Consider the following 24,216-nt stretch of genomic DNA (forward strand, 5'->3'; position numbering starts at 1 on the left):
ATTCTATTCCAAACTATAAAAATCATATTCAATTGATTATTCCAAAGTGTTACTTGCACTCTAGAGACAAACACAGGTTGTAAAAGGAACTTCATCACACATATCAAATTATTTGTGAGAAATAGCTCTCAGTATACGTGATTACTACAATTTCTTTTATGTTTGTGCTGTATTACATTGTATTTTTATGTGTAATATGCTGTCTGTGTATGAGGTATTTGTACCTCTTAGTAAGTGGTTGTGCGCATATGCATGTGGATGCATGTGCACATAAGAGTAGAGGCCAGAGGTCAATGTCAGGTGTCTTTTTTCAATTGTTCTCCACCTTCATCCATTGAAATAGAGTCTCTGTCTGAACCTGAACCTCATCTTTGTTGATAGACTGGCTGGCCAATGAGCCTAATGGACACTCCTTGAAGCAAATCAAGTCGATTAACCAAATAAGAGCCTCATCACTGAGTTCCATTAATATTCCTTTATGGGGCAATGGCATGCACTGGAATGAGGACTTCCCATCCCTGGAGTTATATATGAGTCAAAAGTTTAACTTGACAGGAAACCCTTCAGGCAGCTACATGTTATCCAGTAGGGTTTCTCCATGGTAAAATTTTCATAGTCATCAATGCTGCAGGTAGAACAGGTGTTGTAGCCTTTGAGTAGCCAATGCTCCTATTAGTATCAGAAATAAACTCATTGGTTAACCACAATGAGAGAAGATATAATTCTTTTTTTGGTCTTTTGGTGTCCTGTTTCTCCAGTGTGAGTAGAAAAACATATTTCTTTTAAGCTCCTCAGGGAATGTCTCGTGACAACTATCCTTACATTACATTAAAGACTCAAGTATTGTGCTCTGAATCTAACATCCTAAGAAGCAGTTTAAATTATACTGATAATCTGTTTGTTGATGTTATTGGCATTGTGATAGTTCATGCATCATTTAAACTATTTGAAGAAACATGCCAATTATGAACTTTGGTGTATAGTTAAAACCCTCTAGGAACAATACAAGATAGAAATTGCTGCAAATGGGAATCTAAAATAGGAAAGTAGAAAGGTAAAATATCAAATTCCATATAAAGTATAAAATTCCATATAATAATATGCAATGACCAGTGGCAAAATTTGTATTAATTCTCATACAAGAGATTGCTGCAGTATCAAATTAAATACAATCATGGATAATGATAATGTTTCATTTTTAAGAATATCATATTAAATGTAGTTAGAGGTTAGAAGGATAGTTCAGAGAGTGCAAGTATTTGCATCACAAACATTAGGACACAAATTTGAATCTTCAGAATCCATATAAAAGCCAGACATGTAGCAAGACTGACTCTGCTAAGAAATGATGAAGAGATGAAAGGTAAATAGGAGAATCCCTGCAACTTGTGGGCCAACTAGTCTAGGATACATAGCCAAAAATGAATAACGAAGAAACAATGTCTTAAATGAGATGGAAGGTGAGAACAGATACAGGAGGGTGTCCTTTGACCTTCACACATGAACCATAACACAAGCATGTTTGCATTTACATTCACAAAGGAAATCACATACATACAAAGACAAGTTACACACACACACACACACACACACACACACACACACACACACCACAGCACAAGACATACAAACAGATACAGTGTAGTTTTAAACACTGTGTTGTTTATGCTTTTGATGGGAAAACTCCATCATTTTTTTACTTTAGGATTTGCAGAAGGCCACAAACTGGAAAATGTGCTACACCTATACGTGAGACTCAGCCAATGTCACTCAATAGCTCTGTGCTTCAGTTTGAAGCTTAAAGGCTTGGCTCAGTTCTGCTGACAAGTCTAACAGCTACCAGTGTTCTCTGATCACAGGGCTTGCACTACATGTACTCATATTGGCCATGTGGCTTCAGAGGCCAGTGTATGCCACATAGACTGCCTGGAGGGCTGCAGCTGCTTTACAAACATCCACACCAACCTTTCAAGAACATTCCAAAACAATATTGCACGTGGTCCATGCCATTTCCCTCTCTGATTTGCACTTTATTCACTTCAGAGTTCAACATTTAGCTCTCCCCGTTCCAAACACAAAACACACTCGGGAGATACACAGAAATTTCCCTAAGGACAGAACACCATGTATTGCAATTCATTGTTAAGCTGGTATAATTTCCAATAATTCCCACAACTAGCAAATAATTCCACTGCATAGTGACCTTGTGATATTATTAAATTGATTTCTGCAGATTATTATTCAACACTTAGTGAAAACCCAACTGTGTACCAGATGCTTCCAGAAGACAAAGTTAGTCTCATACCCACCCACTGGGTTTAATTGCAATCCAAATTAAATAGGTAAATCAAACCAACACAAACACTGACAGCTTTCGCAAGCACAGTGGTCATCTCTCAAAGCAAAGGAAACTGAATGGTGATGGTATGCTGCCAAGCAGTTGCTGTCAGTTTATTATCACACCCTCCGATTTACTCTAACTGCAACTGCTTTTAGAAATGTTAAAACTAAAGAGCACCAGCAATATATTTGGGATCCATAGTCAATATTTCCTTTCTCACTGAAAAAATACGTAATATACTTGTACATTTTAGGATACTCTATGTTAGTGCCTCTCTAATTTTGTTTTCAGTATTCATAGGAAAGCATTCTGTTGAGATAATTGCTCATGTTGGTGAAGATCAGTAATTTGGCTCATGAGCACTTCAGAAAATTACACTAAATATTACAAGAGAATTTCCTACACTCAGACCTGCAAAGTATAAATAGATGTTTTTTTATATACTCTTTCCACCAGACTATTTAATAAAATTCTTCTAAGAAACTTTTTAAGTTGCTCAAGAGAGAGTATTTTTTTTATTAGGCTAGAGCCAGTTGCTGCCTTTTTTTTTTTTTTTTTTTTTTTTTTTTTTTTTTAAATGTAGCCCCAGCTGTCCTGGAACTCACTATGTAGACCAGGTTGGCCTTGAACTCACAGAGACCCAACTGCCTCTGCCTCCCCAGTGCTGGGATTAAAAGCATATGCCAGTTGTTGTCTTTTAATGTATACAAATAAACTGGTATTTGAGCCTAGTGGATGGACCCACACAATATATTTAGGAGCAAAAACTGAACTCTATAGGCTGTATTTTACATATCTCACATATATGTATATATGAGAGTACATTAAATTAAACATGGATCAGTGTGGGACGTGCAGATAGGGGAGGAATCTGGATGCCATCAAACATACTGCCCAAAAACTGCAAAAACTCAATTAAACAGTTAAAACAAATTGAACACAAAGAAAATTTACAAGTGTTATGACTTACAGGAAATTAACTGTGTTAATTCTTTTATAATCAATAAATACATTTAGCACAGATAATATATTAACTTAATAAATGTGATATCATAATAATACATACAAATGTAGTATCATTAATATATACTTGACAACATATCGGGTATTATATATTTATCTTATTTTCATTTTTGCCATCATTGACTAAAATATAGTAAAATATTCTAAAATTATATTATTAATCTTATTGAATTATGAATATCACCATGAAGAGTTAAAATAAAACTAGGCTATTCACTTTTTCTAAGGGACTTAGAGTTGGGGACACACACATACATAAATGTCATAATGAATGACTTTAAAGTCGAGAGCGCCCAGAGATTTATCTGAACACTAGTAATGCAAAACTTTTAAATTTTAGTTACTTATCAAGAATTTTTTGTTGATATAATTGATGGTTTTCTCATTTAAAAATAAAGTGAGAGCAAAAAATTTGTATAATTCTGATTTATTTTCAAATTTTCTTTTCAGTGTTTTTTTTTTTTGGTCTTTCTGAGACAGGGTCTCCCAGTAGCCCCAGCTGGTCTGGAACTCACTATGTAGACCAGGCTGGCCTCAAACTCATAGAGTTTCATGTGCCTCTGCCTCCCCAGTGCTGAGATCAAAGGCGTGTGCCACCACACCTGGCCAGTGTTTGTTTCTTTAGAAAGATTACTCTAGCCATGTCTTTCTGGAGAAGAAATATAGGGTGGAGAATTTTTCCTTAAAATGTCTCTTAGGAATGTAACTGTGAACATCTGAATCTTAAATATGTTAAAAACTTGGTAAATTATATTTCAGGGAGTATTTTTGTTCAGTTCATTAGTAGTCTTAGGACATTTTAAGACTTTCTTTTTCTTAATGCTAATGAATGAAGAGTTCATTACTTTGTACTTGACCAGGCTATATTGTACATAAAACTAATATCCATTTAAAAAAATAGCAAATGTATAATATATTTTAAAAACCACCTTTTCAAGTGAGACTACTTAAATCAATTTAGAGCTCTCAATCTGTAGTTCTGAGGTCTTACAAACTCCTAGAATCTTGTGTCTCTGTCTTTCTTATCAAAGAAATGGTAAAGTGATGTTCCTCATAAAGATACCATAATTAAATTGGATTATACTTCTAAGCTGCTAAAATAAGTGTATAACACATCTCACTAATTGAAAATTTTCAGAATTGCTACTGAAATTGATCTCTAGTTTTAGATACCGCATACAGGTATGATAGGGCACAAGCTGCTTATGTGTTTTTCATAATCTTCTTTCACCTCATTCCTTTTTTATTCTTATACTACAGCCGTCATCATAAATAATCTAGTCATTTAAATTGTAGGCAATTTAAATTTAATTTTTCATTTCCATAAATGCTCAGCACACAACTAGAGTGAGTTAAGTAACTGTGTAAGTTATGTATTAAACAGAAAAAGAGTTATTCTAAATAACTGGAATTATAATGCTCATTGGTTTATGGAGTTGAATTAAACATAAAGCGAATTCTGTTTTCTCTCTTTGCATTAGCACAACATGGGTGCACTTAAACACATGTAATAATGAATGAAATATTTTTAGAATGGAATCTAAAGCGCAAAGTGATAAAAATCTATTAATATATTATAATGGTATCAGAGTCACTAATAAATTAATCTAGCCTTCTGATATCATTTCAATAAGTTACTTTATAAAAATATCTTAACAAGCAAAACTTTCACTTCATTTAGGAACTAAAATACCGAATTATGTAATGTACCGATTAGGAAATTGACCTTGCAATCTACTGTTCTTAAGCAATCTGAACAAGAAAAAGTTCATTATATTGGATTCAAGTGGCTGTTTTGCCCTTGAAAATCCACAGTATTGGTCAAGTCATTTAATCCTTTCTGGTATCATTTTTTTTTTAATTTTTAAAAATGACTTATTTAATAACAACATACTTAGAAGAAGCATATCATTACAACACAATTGACATATTCAATAACGGTTTCCTGAGGTAGGATGCATCTCTTTCAAAATTGGCTGTAAATTTTTAGGTTTACAGTTGAATTATTACAGTTATACAATATTGTACTCATTATAAACCCTATAAGACATAAATTAAATGATGTTTTAACCTTTAAAAAGATCTCCATTTCATTATTAAAACACACAGTTTCATACAGAAAAATTCTTTTTCAATGCAATTGACATTGGATGTTTGCACATGCATTTCTAATCTCTAAATATCTGATTATTACTAGTCACTGTTGGTTACTTTCTATGAAAGTTTACAGGCTTTTATGTTATGTAGAAATTCTTCTATTGTTATCACTGAATGACTATGGAACTGATATAAAGTTTGAACAATGAATATGTTTAGTTTACTATTTTACATTTGATTATATTTAAAGAAGAATCCTGCCGTAAGAGTCTTATTTAAAATGTACTCACATGCCTTTAATTCCAGCCTTCCGGAGGCAGAAGCAGGTGGATCTCTGCAAGATTGAGGTCAGCCTGGTCCACATAGTGGTTTCCAGTTGGGCTGGAACTAGGGGGACCCCATCACAAAAGAAAGAAAGAAAGAAAGAAAGAAAGAAAGAAAGAAAGAAAGAAAGAAAGAAAGAAAGAAAGAGAGAGACAGAGAGAGGGAGAGGGAGTCAGAGAGAGAGAGGCTGAAAGAGGGAAACAGAGAATTTTGATATGGACATGACTTTGGCCTTTTCAAATTTCATTAATGTTATTTTAGTCTACTTTGTGGTTACAGTGATTCTATCTTGAGGCAGCACTTCAGTTTGAAGATGATATCCTGAAGAATACAATGTTTTCAGCATTGATTTCCCTTCTTGCATGAAAAATGAATTTTGAAGTTACATTTTATATCCACTGTTCATTAACCATTTGCTAATTTCAAGGTGCATCAGGTGTAATTATTCACTTAATAAGGGAAGTTGTAAAGTGTGTATTTGAGTAGCAGGCTTCATTGAAGTTGCCATATTCCTGGCTCCTTTCTATATTTTCCACTTCTACTCTATACACAGAAATTGTGCTGGTTTTTCACTATTTGAATCATAAATAAAACTGCTCTATTTCAAGGATATTTAAAGAATGCACTCTCACATGTTTAAAGCAATGTTGCTATGTCTCTGATAAACTAAATGATTCAATGATTCACTTCAGAATTAACCTTTCTCTTTATTAGAAGGACTGGAGCTTAAATATACTCATTGACATGTTCGCACTTGGAGAATTGTTCTTGCTTGCTGTCTAGGTGGGATAATGGAGATGTCTATGAGAACCAGGGATAGACTTGGTATACAGGGGTCAGTCATCAAAACAGAAGGAGGTAGAGGATTCTTGTGAAATATCAGGTATTGTTAACTGAAGTGCTGGGTGTGTGTAAGGAAAAGTAAAAATGGGAAGAACATGAATATGGCCATTGAATATGATGCACAAAAAATAAAAAAGAAACAAATTTGTAAAACTAAAAAAAAAAGGAATAAGGAATTCAAAACTGGCAATGACATCTTAGATAAGACAGAAGTAAAAGTGTAGTTGATCAGTGGTCTCCAGGCATACCTCCATTCTGGTTTACTTGATACTGTGCTCTGAAAGTCATCCAAAATGTCAAAGGTTGAAACCCAATAACTGAAGTGAGGTATTTGGATGTTGACATTTAATGGAAAGTGTAATAATGTCACAAAGTCAGAGCCCTTATGTAAAGGATTAGTATTCTTATAAAATAGGAAAATTGCCCTGTTCTGACTTTTTTCTAGTACCCTGTCTAGAACCTATAATGCTAATATTCTTGCCTTTAGTACTCCTTCACATATCCTAGTCATGATTCAAGGACTTTCTTCTTCCCTTAGAGACAAGAGTTATGTAATTTTGGAGTCTTTTAGATAGACCCACTAAAGGGGTACTCCAATTGCCTGACCCTGTATCCCTGTTCAGCATGGAAGAAGCCAGAGCGGTTGGTGTCCCTATTCCCTATTGGTAATTTGGGTAACCCCTTTGGAGGATGGTGTTATAAGAATAGGAGGTAGGAATTGGCTAGGCAGTTAGGGAAAAAATACCCCAAAGAAATATAGCTGGTTTCTGAGCCAAAACTCAAAATGTCCTCAGGCCTGTTAGCAACATATTCTGTTCCAAAGGTCAAAAATGTCAAAAGTATTTGGGAGCTTGTATCTAATTCTTTAAAGATTTTAAGGTTACTTCTTCAGAGGGGGGAATGTTGGAGGGGAGGGAGTGGGCATGGATTTGATCAAAACACCTTATATACATGTATGAAATTCTTAATAAAGTTTTTGTAAAAATTAAAAAAAAAAGAAATGAGAGGAACCAGGAGGAGGCAGAAGATGTGATAAAAGAGGGCAGATGGGGGTGAATATGATCAAAGTGTGGTATATGCCTGTGTGAACATGTCACAACAAACTGCATTATTTTGTACAATTAATGTACACAATAAAGGTGTGAAAAAGAGAAAGAAAAAAAAAAAGAGGCCCTAGACTTCTCACTTATTCTTTGAAGCAGAGGGTGACCAAATACTATATCTATTAATGTCTTAATGTTGGATTTTTCAGTCTCCTGAGAAGTGGGTAATAAAGTTGTATTATTTACAAGTTTATTATAGTTTCAAATACCTAAATGGACAGACATACATAAGAACATTTTTAATGAAAACAACACAATTATACAGAAAATGAAGCACACGATTTAGTTATACAATATTATTGTTACACTTCATAGAAAATCTACACTTTGTTGACAAAAATTGTACAAAATATATTTTAAATGAATTTTTCAATTTTGAATTAGTCGTAAGCTTTTTTTTTTTTTCTCGATCTTTTTGAGACAGGGTCTTCCTGTAGCCCCAGATGTCCTGGAACACACTATGTACACCAGGCTGGCCTTGAACCACAGAGATCCACCTGCCTCTGCCTCCCAAGAGTTAGGACTATAGGCGTTAGCCACCACACCTGGCTAGTCCTAAACTTTTACAAAAGACAACAAATGGCTTAAGTAGAACTTACCTTCCTTTTCTGCTATTTATTAGTCTTCCTTCATTAATTTCACATACACTCAAAAAGTTTGTACTGAATCCTTATCATGATCTTGATGGTACTGCAGATAAAGAAATTTAGCAGTGAAAAAATTATTTCTTTCTCATTTTTAAGCAACAGAACATCTTTATTGAGGCCTCTCATCACCAAATTAAGTTTTCTCCATTTCTTAATGTGGCTTTTATCTATAAAATATTTCTACAACAATTTATTAGTTGAAGTAAAAACATCTGATAAAGGTAGTTTAACAATCTGAACATACAATAGTTAACTGAGTAGAGGCCATAAACTAACAGGTTGTATCCAGGTGTATCAGGAGCCTTTTGTCAATTTCTATATTTTTTGAGCTTAGCTGAGACATGTTTCCTTTCTTGGATGGATTCCATTGATGAGTTTATTTCCATATGAATATATAAAGAGTTACCACTATATTTTTTGTAGTATTTGTAACATAATTAATTCATCTATGTGTAACTATTTAAACTTTATGTACTAAAAATCATTATCCTGAAATATAAGTTGGATATATGATTAGATTAGGAGGACAGATCTTCTTGGAATAGCCATACTTATAAAATTTTAATGAATTAATACTGTATTTTTAGGTTTAGAGCTGAAGAATAGAACTTTACCATCAAAATATTCTGAAAAGAAAACAAGGTTAGGCTAGAGAAACAAACAGACTTTTCCATTTCCTAACCAGACAAGGGATTAAAACTAGACTCAACTTAGAAAAGATCCTTTCACTCAAGATTCTTCCCTTTAACATCTTGAAATGTATTATTATTTGTTCTCAATGGCTTTTTTCTGCATTGTACTATACTTATTAGCATCACTACCCTCTCCCCTCGGGATGTTAGTATCAGCATACTATACGATGGCATAACAAAGTATTTTCAAATGTTAACAAATGTTTTCTGAGGAACAAAATATTCCCTAGCTATACAGTATTGCCTTATTAAAGTCTTATTGGTTTAGTAATTGATGTATAAAAAAGAAAAGCTATGATGTCAGGATCCAGTAAGTGGAACGAGGAGAAATGGGGAGTATTCTCACAGTGAACACATAATTATTAGTCAAAGTTGGGCTTTTTTTATGCTTTGCTATGTCAATATGATTCTCCTCCTTTCAATGTCCTTTGTTCAGTAAGCCTTTCTGCTTTTACTGTGACAAGTTAGTGTAGGAGGCAGCATAGTAGAGAATGACTTCACAAGGCCTGCTGAGAGACAGCAGAGAGTGTTTTTGAGAAAGAACAGAAACTCAGCCAATGATAAAACACTAATAGATTTTATCAGTGGCCAAGCCACTAGTCTTTAGTCATCTTCCAGTGACCCCAGTAGTAAATTGATTGGGTTATTTAGACTTAAGTCCATTGGCAGTAGTGTAGAAATAAAAGAGGAAGTTTGGTGATGATGCCATTGGTCAGTCGTAACCACAAAGTTTTTTTAAAATCTGACTCTAACAAGTATAATGCTAATTTCAAAATCCTGTAGTAGAAAATTATGGCTAAAGGGGCATAAGATGAAGGGGAAGTCCTTTTATACAGCTTAAATTTGTCAAACACGAACATAAACTCAGAGTTGTGTATTTGCATTAAACTTGATGAAAGTAAGTAATCCTGGAATAGATGTTCTCCAAAGTGTCATATAGAAATATTAAGAATAAAGCAGTGTTGATGAGTATGAAATATTTTCAATTTTCTTTATTAGCAGGTAAATTTTATTTGGGAAGAAATAGTATATGCAATAAAATCAAATACTTACTTTTCTGCCAAGTTATGCAATTTCTTGAAATCTAAAGACATTAATCCATAATATTCTTCAAAACAGCATGAACAAATCTGTATATGCTCTTGGGGGACTGGAAAGAAGGCTTAGGAGCTAAGAGCACTGGCCTCTTTACAGAAGATCTGAGTTTGAGTCCCAGCCCCCATATGGTGACTAACAACCATCTGTAACTTCAGTTCCAAGGGATCCTACGTCTTCTTCTGATCTCTGTGGGCATTTCACAATATGGGTACACTTGCATACGTGCAGGTAATACACTCATACACATAAAATAAAAATATATTAAAAATAAATGTTGTAGTGGTGCTTATAATAAAAACTATAGAGTAATTCTTAATATCTTATTGTATAAAATGATTATAAATACTAAAACACAAACCAGCCACTCTTCCCAGGGATCTAGTCCAGCCTTCGAAGACAAAAGAAAAATTAAGAGGAACCCAGTAGAGGGATGTTTTTGGAAGCCCTTATCAAGAAACTCCAATGGACTCTTCATATGAACATTTGAAAATTGCCCTGTTCTGACTTTTTTCTAGTTCCCTGTCTAGAACTTGTATGTTAATTACTCTTTACCTTTACTTCTCCTTCACATCTCCTATTCACCAGTCAAGGACTTTCTTTTCTCCCCACAGATAAGAGTTATGCAATTTGGGAGTCTTTTAGAGCTCCTAGCATCAAATCCTTTTAAATTCCAGGTCATTTTAATAAGATGATGCTATACAGCAGTCCCTTCTGTGTGAAATAACTACTATCATCAAGACTTCGGCTGAGCCTGATCCCTAAATGTAATCACAATTGGGCTTGTTGACGGTTGTGCTCATTCATTAAAGGAGTGCCAAGCAAGGTCACTGGACCCTCACCTTAGTATCCAGATACTCTTCCCAGCCAACTAGTCCAGCCTTGCAAAAAAGGAAAAGTGAGAAAGAACCCAATAGAGGGATGCTTTTGGATGCCTTTGTCAAGAAACTCCAGTGGACTCTTCATATGAACATTTGAAAATTGCCCTGTTCTGACTTTTTTCTAGTTCCCTGTCTAGAACTTGTATGTTAATTACTCTTGCCTTTACTTCTCCTCAGAGCTCCTTTTCATGATTCAAGGACTTTCTTTTCCCCTTAGTGACAAGAGTTATGCAATTTGGGAGTCTTTAGATAGACCCCCTGAAGGGGTACTCCAATTGCCTCACACTGTGTCCAAATTCAGCATGGAAGAAGCCAGAGTGATCTGTGTCCCTATTCCCTATTGGCAATTTGGGTAACTTCTTCAGAGGATAGCATGATAAGAATAGGAGGTAGGAACTGGCTAGGCAGTTAGGGTAAAAATACCCCAAAGAAATGTATCAATTTTCTGAGCTAAAATTCAAAATGTCCTTGGGCCTGTTAGCAATACACTCTGTTCCAAAGGCCAAAAATATCAAAATATCAAAAGTACTTGGGAGCTTGTATCTAATCCTTAAAATATTTTAGGGTTATCTCTTCAGAGGGGAGAATGTTGGAGGGGAGGGAATTGGCATGGATTTGATCAAAACATCTTATATGCATGTATGACAGTCTCAATAAAGTTTTCGTAAAAGTTAACAAAAAACACAATCTATATAGTCAAATAAATTAATTAATCCTATATTTGTAAAAAATAACAGCACTATACAATTTATTTCCTTTATAAAACAAAGTAAAAAGATACCACATGTATTATATCAAGAAATACTGTTATTTATTAGACATTAAGAGAAAGTGTTTTAAAATATTCATCAGATCTGTGATGATATAGAGACATTTCTAATTTTTATAACTATGATGAAAAACCTTGAGAAGAGTAAATACTATTTTGTAAAAAAATGTACAAATCTTTATTTTTCTGATCTAAATCTGTATATATGGGCAGGTGCTTGTATTCAGGCCAATGTCTTCAAAAGCTTTTGAATTATTTGTTTTTTGGAAAGGTGAAAAATCCAGGTCAATGTTAAATAAAACAGATTCATTTAAATATGCGAACTGATTATAAAGAAGTAGTTGGCAGGGCATGTGAGGTATTTTCTTGAAAGAAATGTGGATCATCTCATAGAATTGTTTATCATGATGTTTATTTCAATCATTCAGTGTAAAATAAAATAATTACATTCAAGAAATGAATACTGCTTGACAATGAGGTAGATTATTAAAACTTTGAGGTTTTATAAGAAGGAATTATTGACACAAGTGTGGTTATTGCTCATGCAACTGCTTATTTAACTTGATTTTTTAACAAAAACATATTTCTAATACCAGAGGAACTGATCATTTGCCACATTTTTTCAAATACAATTACCAATTTTGTTTCATTTGAAAGATGCATTTGATTAACACCCTGTGTCCATCAACCTGTAATTCTATGAGATGAATCGCCTGAGATGAAGGACGTGATGCCCTAAAATGTTGGATATCCGCCCTCCACATGATAGGATTTGTGCAGTCATCATCTTTGTCAATAATATCTGTGGACAAAAATATGATTTCTGAGTGCTCTGATCAATATTGGGAAACCTGCACTTGACATTATGATCCTTGTCATATCAAACATTTCCTTGCTAACCACCGTTTGGTTCCCTTTTCTTTTCTTTCTTTGGACTGAATATATTCTTGAAATGGTGTCACTCACTGTTTTGTCAGAATGCTACAAGTTGGTTGCATTTTCTGTTCTATACATCTTTATACTTGCCAAGTGTGATTCGGAGAAAAAATACAATATCTCCTCAGAGTTAAGAAAATATTATTCAGGAAACTAGCAAATTATAGACAATTATTGCATGATTTCAGAGAAAATCCAGCAGTTATTTGCCTAGAGGGAACATGAAGTAGCCATGAAGGAAAATGACCCCATGTATCTTGCAAGTAATTAAAAAGTAAGAATCTGTGATGATTAGGGTGCCTCGGTGCCATCAATTTGCCTCTTCTATTTCTTAATTTCAAAAGGAACAGTTAACTACTAAGGCGTTACCAAATGGAGGTGTTAAGATCTAAATCTACCACTGTAGATTCACTGTCACAGGCTCACAGATAGCCTGGTAAAACATCTAAAATGCCGTTCTAACAAGAACGGAGAAATTATGTTTAAAGACACAATCATTAGAAAAGTGGTGTTAATGGACATGGGAAGGCAGAAGCAGGATCATCTATTTATAAAGGTTTTAGGCTATCCGCCTATATACACAGTGGATATTTTTCCTTTTTGTGTAATAAAAAAGCCTAAACAGGCAATTTTCTAGACAAGTAAATGAATAGGTATAATGGTTGGTGACATTTTAAAAATATAAATGGACACATGGAATGTCCTACTTCTTAATAGTGTAATTTTGATGCACATGAATTCTGTCAACAGACAGGGTAAACAAAAATAACACTAGGAAAAGGGAACTAGACACAATCATTAAACACAGTCCACAGGATGCCATTCACGCCTAGCCTCCATGTCCAGATTATATTTTTGTATGCTTTTTGCAAAAACAAAATCCAGATGTAAGAGGCAGAATCTCTCTGAGAAGATAATTTCCACTTACAATGCAGCTTATCATTTTCTATCTCTCTCCTACTTCTTCATGTTCATTTTATTGATTCTTCTAAATCAAATTTATCTGCTCTCATTTCCCCATGCATCCAGATCTGTTGGTATTTCTTACTACTCAGCTTTTCACAGATTCCTGAGTTCTGTTCAACTTGCTCTTATTTTTATAAATGAAACATCTAAAGCAGCAACTAAGCCGCTGAAATCTTTCTCAGGTGGATGGAGAAATTGATATGTTGTATAACATGTAAATTTTCAGTCATATAATGGATGGGGATGAACTTCTATGCACACAGTGCGCAAGGCTTAGCCATGTTTGGAGACACATTACTTTGATTGCAGCAGTGCTTGCTGTTTGATTGAGCACAGACACCGTGAGCAGAGATAATTTTTCTACAAGTCATCCTTTATACCATCAATCTGTTCAGAGATGAGAAACTGACCCAGGCAAATGAAAGCAGATCACTTTGTCAGTGCAGTGGTAAATGGATGCGCTTCTGAGAGAAGCTCTTTACCTTGGGCTAAGAAGCAGCTGAAGATTTTCTGGAGTATGTGGCACCCTGCCTGCTAGAGCTCTCACAAGACAAATTTAAGTTATGATGCAGAAAAGTCACAAAAGTCTTAGTTGATAATCCTCCAGTGGGCCTGTGATGACTTGCAACTCAGCATCCAGCCCTGAGGATGAACAGTTACCACTTTCTTGGTTATATTTTTTTCTTCCATTTGTGATGTTGAGATTTGAACACTGGACTTTTTGAACGTTAGGCAAGTGCTCTACTAATTACCATATCCTTAGCTCTAGCTTTTGACTTTAGGACCATTATATCTGAAAAGCCCAGGTTTTTGTTTGTTGTTGTTTCTGCATAGCAGAGTGTTAACCCCCTTTTCAAAGTTAGCCTCCACTTAGTGATTTACACACTGTACTTCTTTAAATTGTGTGTGTGTGTGTGTGTGTGTGTGTGTGTGTGTGTGTTTGGTGAATTTATGTGTTCTTTTGTGTGCACTCCTGTGTGCATGTGGAGGCCAGAGGTAGAAATCAGATATATTGCATTCTCTCTCTCTCTCTCTCTCTCTCTCTCTCTTTCTCTCTCTCTCTCTCATAATGCACATGTACAAACACACAAAGAATTTTATTCTATGAATGCAGTATTATAATACAAACATATATTCATGAAATACACCATTTGGAACATTATTGCCCTCCTTCCTCCTATGTCTTCAACTTAAAGAGCTGTTATATTTAAATTACTTTCCAGACTATGAAATCATCACCTATCATAGTTCAACTCTTTGCTTTAGATAAAAGTAATTGGGCTTTTAATAATATAAAGAAGTACACAGTAGCCAGAACAACATTTTCCTGATCACCAGGTGTGTGTGTGTGTGTGTGTGTGTGTGTGTGTGTGTGTGTGTACAAAGGCAAGTGATATGTTATATACACTAGACCATTCCTGGTGTCAAGTTAAAAAACAGCAAATTTTCTGGGGAAGAGATTGTGTATACATGTGTGCCTTTTAATTCCCTAGGGAATCAAGAAATGGTTAAAAATACACTAGTCACTTGTTTTTCATACCATAAGTATGCTGTTTCCATGCTTTCCTGCAAAAAATAGCTGACCATGAGTTCACTAAATACAGTTGGTGCGACTAATAAAAATAAAGGGTACAGGGATGGTGTCTTGGCAAAGAACTCTCTAGATGCAGAGCTTATTATGAAATCAAAAAGAGAAGGGGTTCTGCAGCAGTGAGGCCCTCAGAGGGACTAAGGTTAAAGGAGTTTACCCGTGTTCCTGTTGAGATCTTATGTTTCCCTTCCCCAATTCTCAATAAGGCTGTCCCAGGATACAAGAAAGCTTACCTTCCCTATGAACTCTTCTGCCTAGGAGAACACATCATAGATAGTATCTCCCCTAACCGCACTAGTCCCTGTCTGCTCTTACCCTTGTCCTCCCTGAAAGTACTGAAACATTCATTTGGGAGTCAAACCCCCAAGCATCCTCTGCCTTTCTGAGCAGGTTCATGTTTCTACTCGATTCTGTGTCTCTGTCCTTGCTGATAAGGACTGCGCCTGGGAGCTCTCTGGGCCTGGGGTGAGGCAGTTGATCAGCCTAAGGAGCCAGAAACAAAGTGCTGTGTGAAGAAGCCTTTGTCAGCTGCAGCTGGTTGCTATGACCCAGGGCAAAGAGACAAAGGCTCTGGGGCCAATGGTTCTGAGTTCTGACCAGTCTCTTGCCACAGGTGTCTTGTTAAAGTGAAACGTTTTTCTACTCCACCAGCAAAATTCATGCTCTACTCCAGCCTCGGGTGGGTGAGGAGACCTAGCCTGACACCCCCTACCCCTATCCTTTCCGTTTAGGTGTGAAGGCTAGGGGAAGGCTGGCAAGTGACTGGCCTGGGAAATGGCCTCGGCTGGGTTTCTCCTTTTACATTGACACTCTAGGGGACGCAGGGATCTCCTAATGCTGCCCCATGACAGTGCTGAGAGAAAACCCCGAACTCTCCATGACCCCAGCCATAAGTCAGTTCCCACTGGGGACCCTTCACAACAATGAGTCTGGACTTAAAGGAAATACTACACATCTTTCTCGGTCCTTCTAGCAAGGAGACAGGCGCAGAGGGACGCCATAGGACAGTCGCTTCCCTCTGCTGCTGTGGAGGGAAGCATATGTCAAAGTAACCACGGCTCCAGACCCCTCCAGGTTTAAGCCTGGGGCAGAGACCCCGCCTCCTTCCTGGTCCTCTCTATAGGAAGGACAGCCAAGGGATGTTCCCAGGGTCGGACCACCCCAGCCCACAGAGCTCGGTGCGTTCGTCCGTCAGCAGTTCTTAGCATTCCCGCCACACGTGCAGTGCAAAGAGGCTGCGAGCACCCAGCCTTCCCGGTCCCTGGGGCTCCCGCGTGAGTGTGCATTGCCTGTAGGCTGCGTGCGGGCGGATCGACCTGGGCTGGTCTGCCTTCACCCCAACGCTTTCTGGAAGCCGCCAGGGCTTGAACCCGTGGCTAGGGCTCCACGGCGGACGAATCCCGGGACGCCCCTGCCTGGTGAGGCGGCCTTGCGGAGGGATCCGGGGCCGCGCCTCCCCGCCCCGTCACTTCCCTGCCGCCGAGGCGGCCGCTGCTGCCGCCGCCGCCGCCTGGATATAGTGCGGCAAGGCGCGGAGCTTGCAGTCACTTTGAGAGGAGGAGCGCGCGGGCTGCGGGCGGCTGGGGCACCCGGGAGCGACGTCGGGCTAGCAGAGGCAGCCGTGGCAGCGGAAGGTTCTCTCTCCAGGGCTGGACTTAATAACTTTGGAACTGTCCACCAGTGTCACGTCCTGAACATGAGCCTCCTCCTCTCCTTCTACCTGCTTGGGTTGCTTGTCAGTAGCGGGCAAGGTAGGAGTGTGCGGCTTTATGGCTTTTACTTTCCCTCCCCCTTCCACCCAGCCCGGAGAGGCAAAGAGCTAGGCACAGGAGGAATGGAATGAAAGAACCAAAGTTGCAGTGATTGCTGACGCTATTAGGATTTTAGCTCTTTCTTTTTGCTGCCCCTAAAATTCTATGTTTGGCTGAAAGACCGTTAAACAAGGGAAGAGAACATAGTGAATTGGAGAGGGGCATTGGTGTGAAGGAGAGCTGGTGAAACTGCTGCTTCTTGTGGGATTTTTGGCTTTCTTCTTATTTTTTTATCCGAAATTGGATGAATGTGTTGGTGTGTATTAATAGTTAAATATCTGAGGTTGCAGAAGGGAAGGGTATAGTCGTTTTACAGAAGCAGCAAAACTATCGTGATTAAACTCATTTGTCAAATATCTCTGTGCAAGAAATTCAATTCTTAGAGATTCTTTTCTTCTCCTTTCCCGTCTAATTACTGGCTATGGAGTGAGTGCTGATGGCTTATTTATGTTGAAAACTAACAGGGGCCATAGATTCTGTAAGACAGCAAATGGCTAAAACTAGGGTTGTGTTGCAGGCATTTATTGTGACCCCCCCACCACCCCGTGAATACAGCACAATTGAAAATCTTCAATTAAAATTACACCTGTAAGGGTGTGAGGGCTTGTGAAAAACTACTGGAAGCTTTTTATTTGAGGGGGAAGGGGGAAAAAAAAGCGTTTGTAGACTAACCCGAGGGAGAATTGTCTGAAGCGATCTCTGCTAATCTGTATCCAGATGATATGTATTTATCTTGTTTGTTGAGACAGGTCGCATCCACATAAAATACATTCACAATCAGTCGAAGCGTTTTCAACTGTCCAGACAAGTTTGGGCATTTAATTGGGGAAACAAAACACTAAAATGTGCGTTGGTGAAAATCTTTAAGTGAAAAAAGGAATAGGAGTGATTTTGTGATATGTTAATAATTGTAGCGAATGATGTATTATTTGTGCAGCATTTCCCCCAATAAATTAATAAATTGCAAGATAAGTTAAAATATCTTCACTAAATCAAATTCTAAGCATTTTCACCTCGTCTGCGTCACTCATGTGCTCCAGCAGGGGGTGGTAGAACTCCATTTTAAGCCTAGAAATGATTGTTTCTGCTCTTGCACAGTCCTATCATTCTACAGCAGGGCTTGACATTTTGGATGCGGAGCCTTCCTTTCTCTGCCCTTCTCCTCCCCACAGCTACAGTGTTAGTAGATGAACACACGATTGGATGCAGATTTTTATTTTCGGAAATAGAAATGTACATACTGGATATTGCTATTATTTATAAAGCGCCTGAGTGAGGTTCTGCTCATTTTTCTATCATAGAGTAGATAAAATTTCAGTTTCAGAAAAAAATGCAGATAGCTTCATCTGAAGGTACTATTAGTCTACTTGCTTAATTCATCACTCCTCTTGCAAAGATCAGCATGCACTTGTTCCCACAAGATATGAAGCTGTCCTGTATTTTTTTTAAAAATTATTTTTGGAACGCTGCAGTTTGTGTGTTACTGTTCATTTACAACATAGACAGATATTCCAGAATCCTATAAAACAGTGTGAGAATTTAAATTCAGTTTCAATTAAGTGAGTGTAGTGTAGAGAAATCAAGAGGCAAGTTTATGCAGATTTGTGGTCACATCATGGTGAGTGGTTTTGAAAAGAAAAGAATCTCAGTTGAGGAGTCTGTGCATTGATCATTGCAGATGCTAAGTGTGTTGGAATTTGGGGATTGGAGGGAGAGGTTGCAATGTTTAAGTATTTAGACATAAACAGTACACACAAACAGACACAATTTGCATCTCTTTATGTAACATATATTTAAAATTGTGATTCAGCTGATTTATAATCAGCACACAGGGTGGTTATACAGAAGGTCTCTGGAAAGGAAGCCTGCTTGAAGGGGAGCCCATATTCCCTGTGAATGAAACAGGGCAGAAGGATGGCATCTTTGTAAAGATCTCTCTATCTAGTACAGTTCAAAATGCATGGCTCTCTCAGAGCCATGCACGAGTAGCCCCAGAAACTAGCTTTTGTGTGAACAAACATGTAGTATCTCTGTGCCATGTGTTGTAATGAAGCTTGGAAACAGAAGTCCACATCCCAGAGTCTAATTTCTTCAGGCGAGCGTTTTCTTCTCTAATTAAGGATGCAGCAGCAAGTATCAGACACATCACTGGGAGGTGATTTTTTTTTTTTTAATGAACGTTGTGCAACACATAATTCTGTTTATGTTTTTCTTTTTAAATGGGGCCATGGAAAAGCTACCAGTCAGTGATCCTCATGTTTGCTTGAAAATAGTAAAGCCCCAGCTTGCCGGTGTATGTTTCCAGGAGTATACTTGCAGGGATTTTATGAAGCATGATTGAAGCTACTGCTTGGGAAAGCGGTGTGCAGTTTGACTGAGGAAAGGCCACGATGATGCATTCCCTTTTAAGTAGTCACAACATTTTGAACCTTAACACTTGAATGGAAGAAAATGACACGAGTGAAAAACCGACTAATTTAAGTGGATTACAATACCATAATTAGCTAATGAGGCCTAATTTTTACCTCCTAACTTTCAACCCAGTGTTATTGTTCATTCTAGTGAGAGGATTTTTTGTGGTTGTTTTTGAAATAGAGATGCTCCTTTAAAAGTCACACATTTCTATGGCAAGGTAATCACCTAATGAGGTAAGGTTCTTGAGTTGCATTTGATTTTAGTTGCCCCTGGAAAGAAATTTGATAATTCTGCAACTTTTGCAATTATTTTTGCTATATAGTTAAGATTTGGTCACAGGTCCCTGTTGTCATAAACCTCAAGTGAGTCTCTGATTAACAATTTCTTTGGTGTTTATGAGTTCAAATTCTCAAGCTGTGGTATAAAAGGTTTGCTTTCCTGGAATTTTTTAAATGTTTAAAATTATTTTCCTCTTCTTTTCTAAATCACCTAAGAATGATGAACAGCTGTCTGTTACTGTCATTCACACATGTACCTTGGAAGTACTACTGCTAAAACAGGCAATGCTATTTCTTTCACTTGCAACGAATGTCAACCACACACAGAATTCTAATTGAAGCCAAATCGTGGGAAAGGGTCTGTAATACTCACTTAATAAGTGAAGCAGGGCCTCTCCTCTCAATTATTCTTTCTGGGCAAATGCTCATAAGCCATTGTTCCTTAGAGAAATGTGCCTTCTAAACACAGAGTACAGGTGTGAGGATGTCTACTTGTCACAATTATACAAATGCCTACTCTGTCTAGAGGTGGTTATGCAGTTAAAGCCGTTCTTAGATCCTTTTTCTCTCTTGCTCTACTTCTTTGCCATCATTCTGTGTACCCAGCTTCTATTGAATTAATCCAATGTCCATTTCCACTTAGGAGAAATAGGCCCTATAAATTAATAATTTTTGTCAATGAGCAGCCAGAGAATTCCTGCCCATACTTTATGTCTTCTGCTCTCACTTTCATTTCTCAAGCTGAATCTGAGCCAGGTGAGCAAGTGGAGAAGTTGGAGAGTCCGGAGTGTCAGATGAGTGTTTTCATCCACGCAGGGGCCTGACGTTCTCAGTGGTAAAATATTACTGGAGAAGGAATTAATGGAACAAAAGAACCTCATTCAATAAAAGAAGGTCAAACTTCATATAATTTTGCAAATAAAATGGCCTTCTTTCCAAAATGAGCTGGTTTGTTGTGAAACAGAGAGATGAGCTCACCAGACTGAGCTCGTAACCAGGCTTAACTGGGATTTGTTTTTGGCTGTTTCCTTGTGTGGGAGCTGTGAGAACGGAAAGAGGATCGACATTCTGAAGGCTCTGAACCTGTTCCTGCTGTTTTCTCTGGCTTTTGACACTGGGGAAATCGTTTTAACTCATTTTTTTTCAGGGTCATCTCTCTTAACAACGAACTTCTGATAGCAGAAAGTGTTCAGTTAGTCATGGAGTCTGAATTTCATTTTCTTGTTGTTGCTGTTTCTTTATTTTGCACATAATAACTATTATCCTGTGTGGTGGTGTATGCAAAATTAATGTTCTTATAAAATAAATATGTTTGATTTTCAAATTTTACTGAATACAGAAGATTTTTAATTTCTTGCATCTTGATATTCTACCAATTATATGGAGACCAGGAAAACTTAAAAGATTATAAATTATTTTTAATTTTCCAAATTACATGATAGGAGAACACATTAAGATGCAACTAGGACTTTGATGCTTTTATTAAAAGCAATATTGTTCCATTTAATAGAGCTAAGCTGTCATTAATTGTTCAGCAAACACATGTACTTTTCTGTGCACCCTTTTAAGTATTTTAAGTTAAAAGATGCTAATACTGAAAAGAAGCCAGCATTTTCCTCGGCTTAATACATTCATTGTGCCTCTATCATTTCATCAAGACCAAGAACATCTTAAAGGGCTATGATGTCATAGGTCAGACTTTCCTAGGTTAAAATTAAGAGGGATAGGACAGAATTTTGAAAATATGTATAAACATAGCCATAAGAGATGGGTTTGAGGAATTTCATGCTGATGAAATGGTTCTGCTTTATTAAAAAGATATGTATCAGGGAGAGACCAGAGCTTTGACTCTGGTATCGAAAGGCCAAGACTACCAACAGTCCCTTGACCTTGAAGAAAGAACTGGAATGCTGACAACAACTAGTTGTTCATTTAAAATTTTAACATGAATGTATCCTATTAGTTAATCTTGATCCTGGATACTGAGGGATGATTGTGGAAATAGGTAACTTTAGGCACGATAGCATGTTATTCCAGGTACTTTTTACTTTTTTCCATAATAAGCATACAGATATAAGATGGTCTAGAAAGATATCATTTATGCATTTCTTTAAAATCCCCTAAAATATGCTTTGCAATTAGAAAATATATTGTAAATGTTGAGATTATCTAATTCATTAATGAGGTGGGGTGATTTCATTATATACTCCCTTATATATAATTTATTAAATGTTTGCTTTGTTCCAAACACCACAGTAGGTAAATATGACATAACGGCCACATAAGTTCTGTAAGGAACCCCTCTAAGTGGCGCCACCACTTAGAGTCATAACACACACATTTTTAATTTACCAGAAGATGTCAGTAAAAATTATTGAATAATGGGTTACTCTGGATGTGGGAATCTTTTTTGTGGGCTGATATTAAGTTCCCCCAAAACAATTAGGATACACACATAATTAAAATAAATAAGTGAATATAAAATAGAAAAACAAAATGGCTAATAGTTTTCACATTATTAATTCACTTTGCACAGTACCAAACTTTTATGGATTTAAAACTTAGAGATGGTGATGGAACTCAGTAGTGTGTTTTTCTACCATTGATAAAGCCCAAGGTTTGATCCCCAGCACCACAAAATCCAACTATCCAACCTACTAATCATTCAACCAACCAATTAATCACAGCAAAAGCCACTAAAATACAAAGAAAAGCTAAAAAAAAATCTCAAAAACACACAAAACTACACACACACACACACACACACACGCGCACAGACAAGTAAGAGATGTTTAGATTTGGTGCCATTTGTTAGGTACTAAATTAACAACTACATGTAGTATAAGATGAGTACCTTTTAAACATAACTTTCAGTTCATTTTCCTTGGACAATTTATGAATCAGGTATATCAAGAATCCGTGGGAATATTGGCTTTGTTTTGTTGGGAAAGAAATAGAATCAATACAGGGAAATAACCTGATTTGCCTAAATCAATTACACTCATTATTTAGAATTATTAATTAGCTTTTTTTCAAATATAACTCATTTTTTTATTTATTGGTTTGTGTGTGTGTTTCATACAGAACATCCTAAACAATCTCATTTATCTTTATACCTACAACACAAATGGCACTCTCCCATAGCCTCCTCCCCCAACTGGAGCCCATATAAGTTGTCATCCCTGTTACTGTACACTGTGTTATCAGATCCCCTGGTCATTCCCCAGAGCTAGTCCATCAACTGAGTCTAATCAGCCTATCTAGAGTTCCTTGTTTTAGGAATATCTGCTGATCTTACTCATCTAGTAGCAATCAGTTGCCAATATTCCTTTAGATAAGATTAGGGTCTGCTGTTCATTTTCCCAGTTCTACACTGGGTTACTGTCTGGGAGTCTCTTGGGCCACCTGGGCTAACAACTCAAAGGAAGGTATCAGCTTTTACTTCTATTTTTTGCATTTTTTCTGACATTTTTGTTGTTTTTGTTTAAATTTTTGCATGTGAATGGATTGGCAACAAATAGAAATCCATATTGTTAATTAAGAAAGCAAAGAATGTAAATGTGCAAAACCAAACAAGTATGGGAAAGCAATAAACCTTCCATTGGAATATTGTGAAAAAGCAGAAGGTATCATATAATTGATTGTTTATTAAGTGATCAGAGTGAGTGCTTGACATTTGTCACATAGATTTAACTAATATTCTTTGGATGCTTATTGTGAGGCTCACGGTGTCAACATTCTCTTTAATAAGTTTATAGTTCTCTGTCTATTATCATAGTATCCTAAGGCCAAAAGGTACAAAGGGGAGTCTAATTGCACAGCTAAGGAATCAGAACTTGAACTTGAGATGCATCCACAGCCAAATTTATATCCAAGATTCCACATTTCCATTCACTATGTCAGGCAGAAAGAGCTTCAACATGGCAAGAGTAAACAGAGAAAGGTGACAGGAGGAGGGGAGACCAGGTGAACAAAATGTAGTAAAGGAGTAGTTGTTCTGAAGAAAGAACTAATTGAGTTTATTGGACCCAGTTTGAAGGTGTTTTTAGCACTCTGTTTCCTTGGGTGATTCGGACAGTGCAGTCATGGAATTACAGAATTGAGCACTGTGGGGAGTGTAAGGCAGAAAGACTTTGAAGCCAACCTAAGTCTGTTATGTAGGTAAATCTTTGAGAACTGGGTGGTGGACAGGAAAGTAGTTTAAGATCTTGTTTGTTTACAAGTGTATTGGTCATCTGCTACCTGAACCAGAGGAAACGGAAAAGGAGAAATTAGTCATAACTATGATTCTGTGAAATCCTGAATGGATCTTAGTAATAATTGCAATTTGGAAGATTGATAAAAAGGTGTTACTTGAAGCATTGACCTCATCTGACAGAAAGTATAATATTTAAATTAAAAAAT

The 24,216-nt window shown here is 36.8% G+C and overlaps 1 protein-coding gene across 2 annotated transcripts in view; it reads left to right on the top strand.

Annotated features, from left to right (window-relative positions):
* Nucleotides 1-16,799: 16,799 nt before the first annotated feature.
* Nucleotides 16,800-24,216, top strand: part of Ncam2 (neural cell adhesion molecule 2) — a 571,884-nt gene continuing 564,467 nt past the window's right edge. The window contains exon 1 of one of the 2 annotated variants that reach the window (XM_008832733.2): nt 16,800-17,059. In XM_008832733.2, coding sequence (XP_008830955.1) covers nt 17,005-17,059 — 55 coding nt within the window. In that variant the 5' untranslated portion in view covers nt 16,800-17,004. The remainder of the gene's footprint in view (nt 17,060-24,216) is intronic. The other variant, XM_008832734.1, reaches the window with a different exon arrangement.

The sequence above is a fragment of the Nannospalax galili genome, unplaced genomic scaffold, assembly GCF_000622305.1.
Source record: "Nannospalax galili isolate Female #2095 unplaced genomic scaffold, S.galili_v1.0 scaffold256, whole genome shotgun sequence".
Taxonomy (NCBI): Eukaryota; Metazoa; Chordata; class Mammalia; order Rodentia; family Spalacidae; genus Nannospalax; species Nannospalax galili.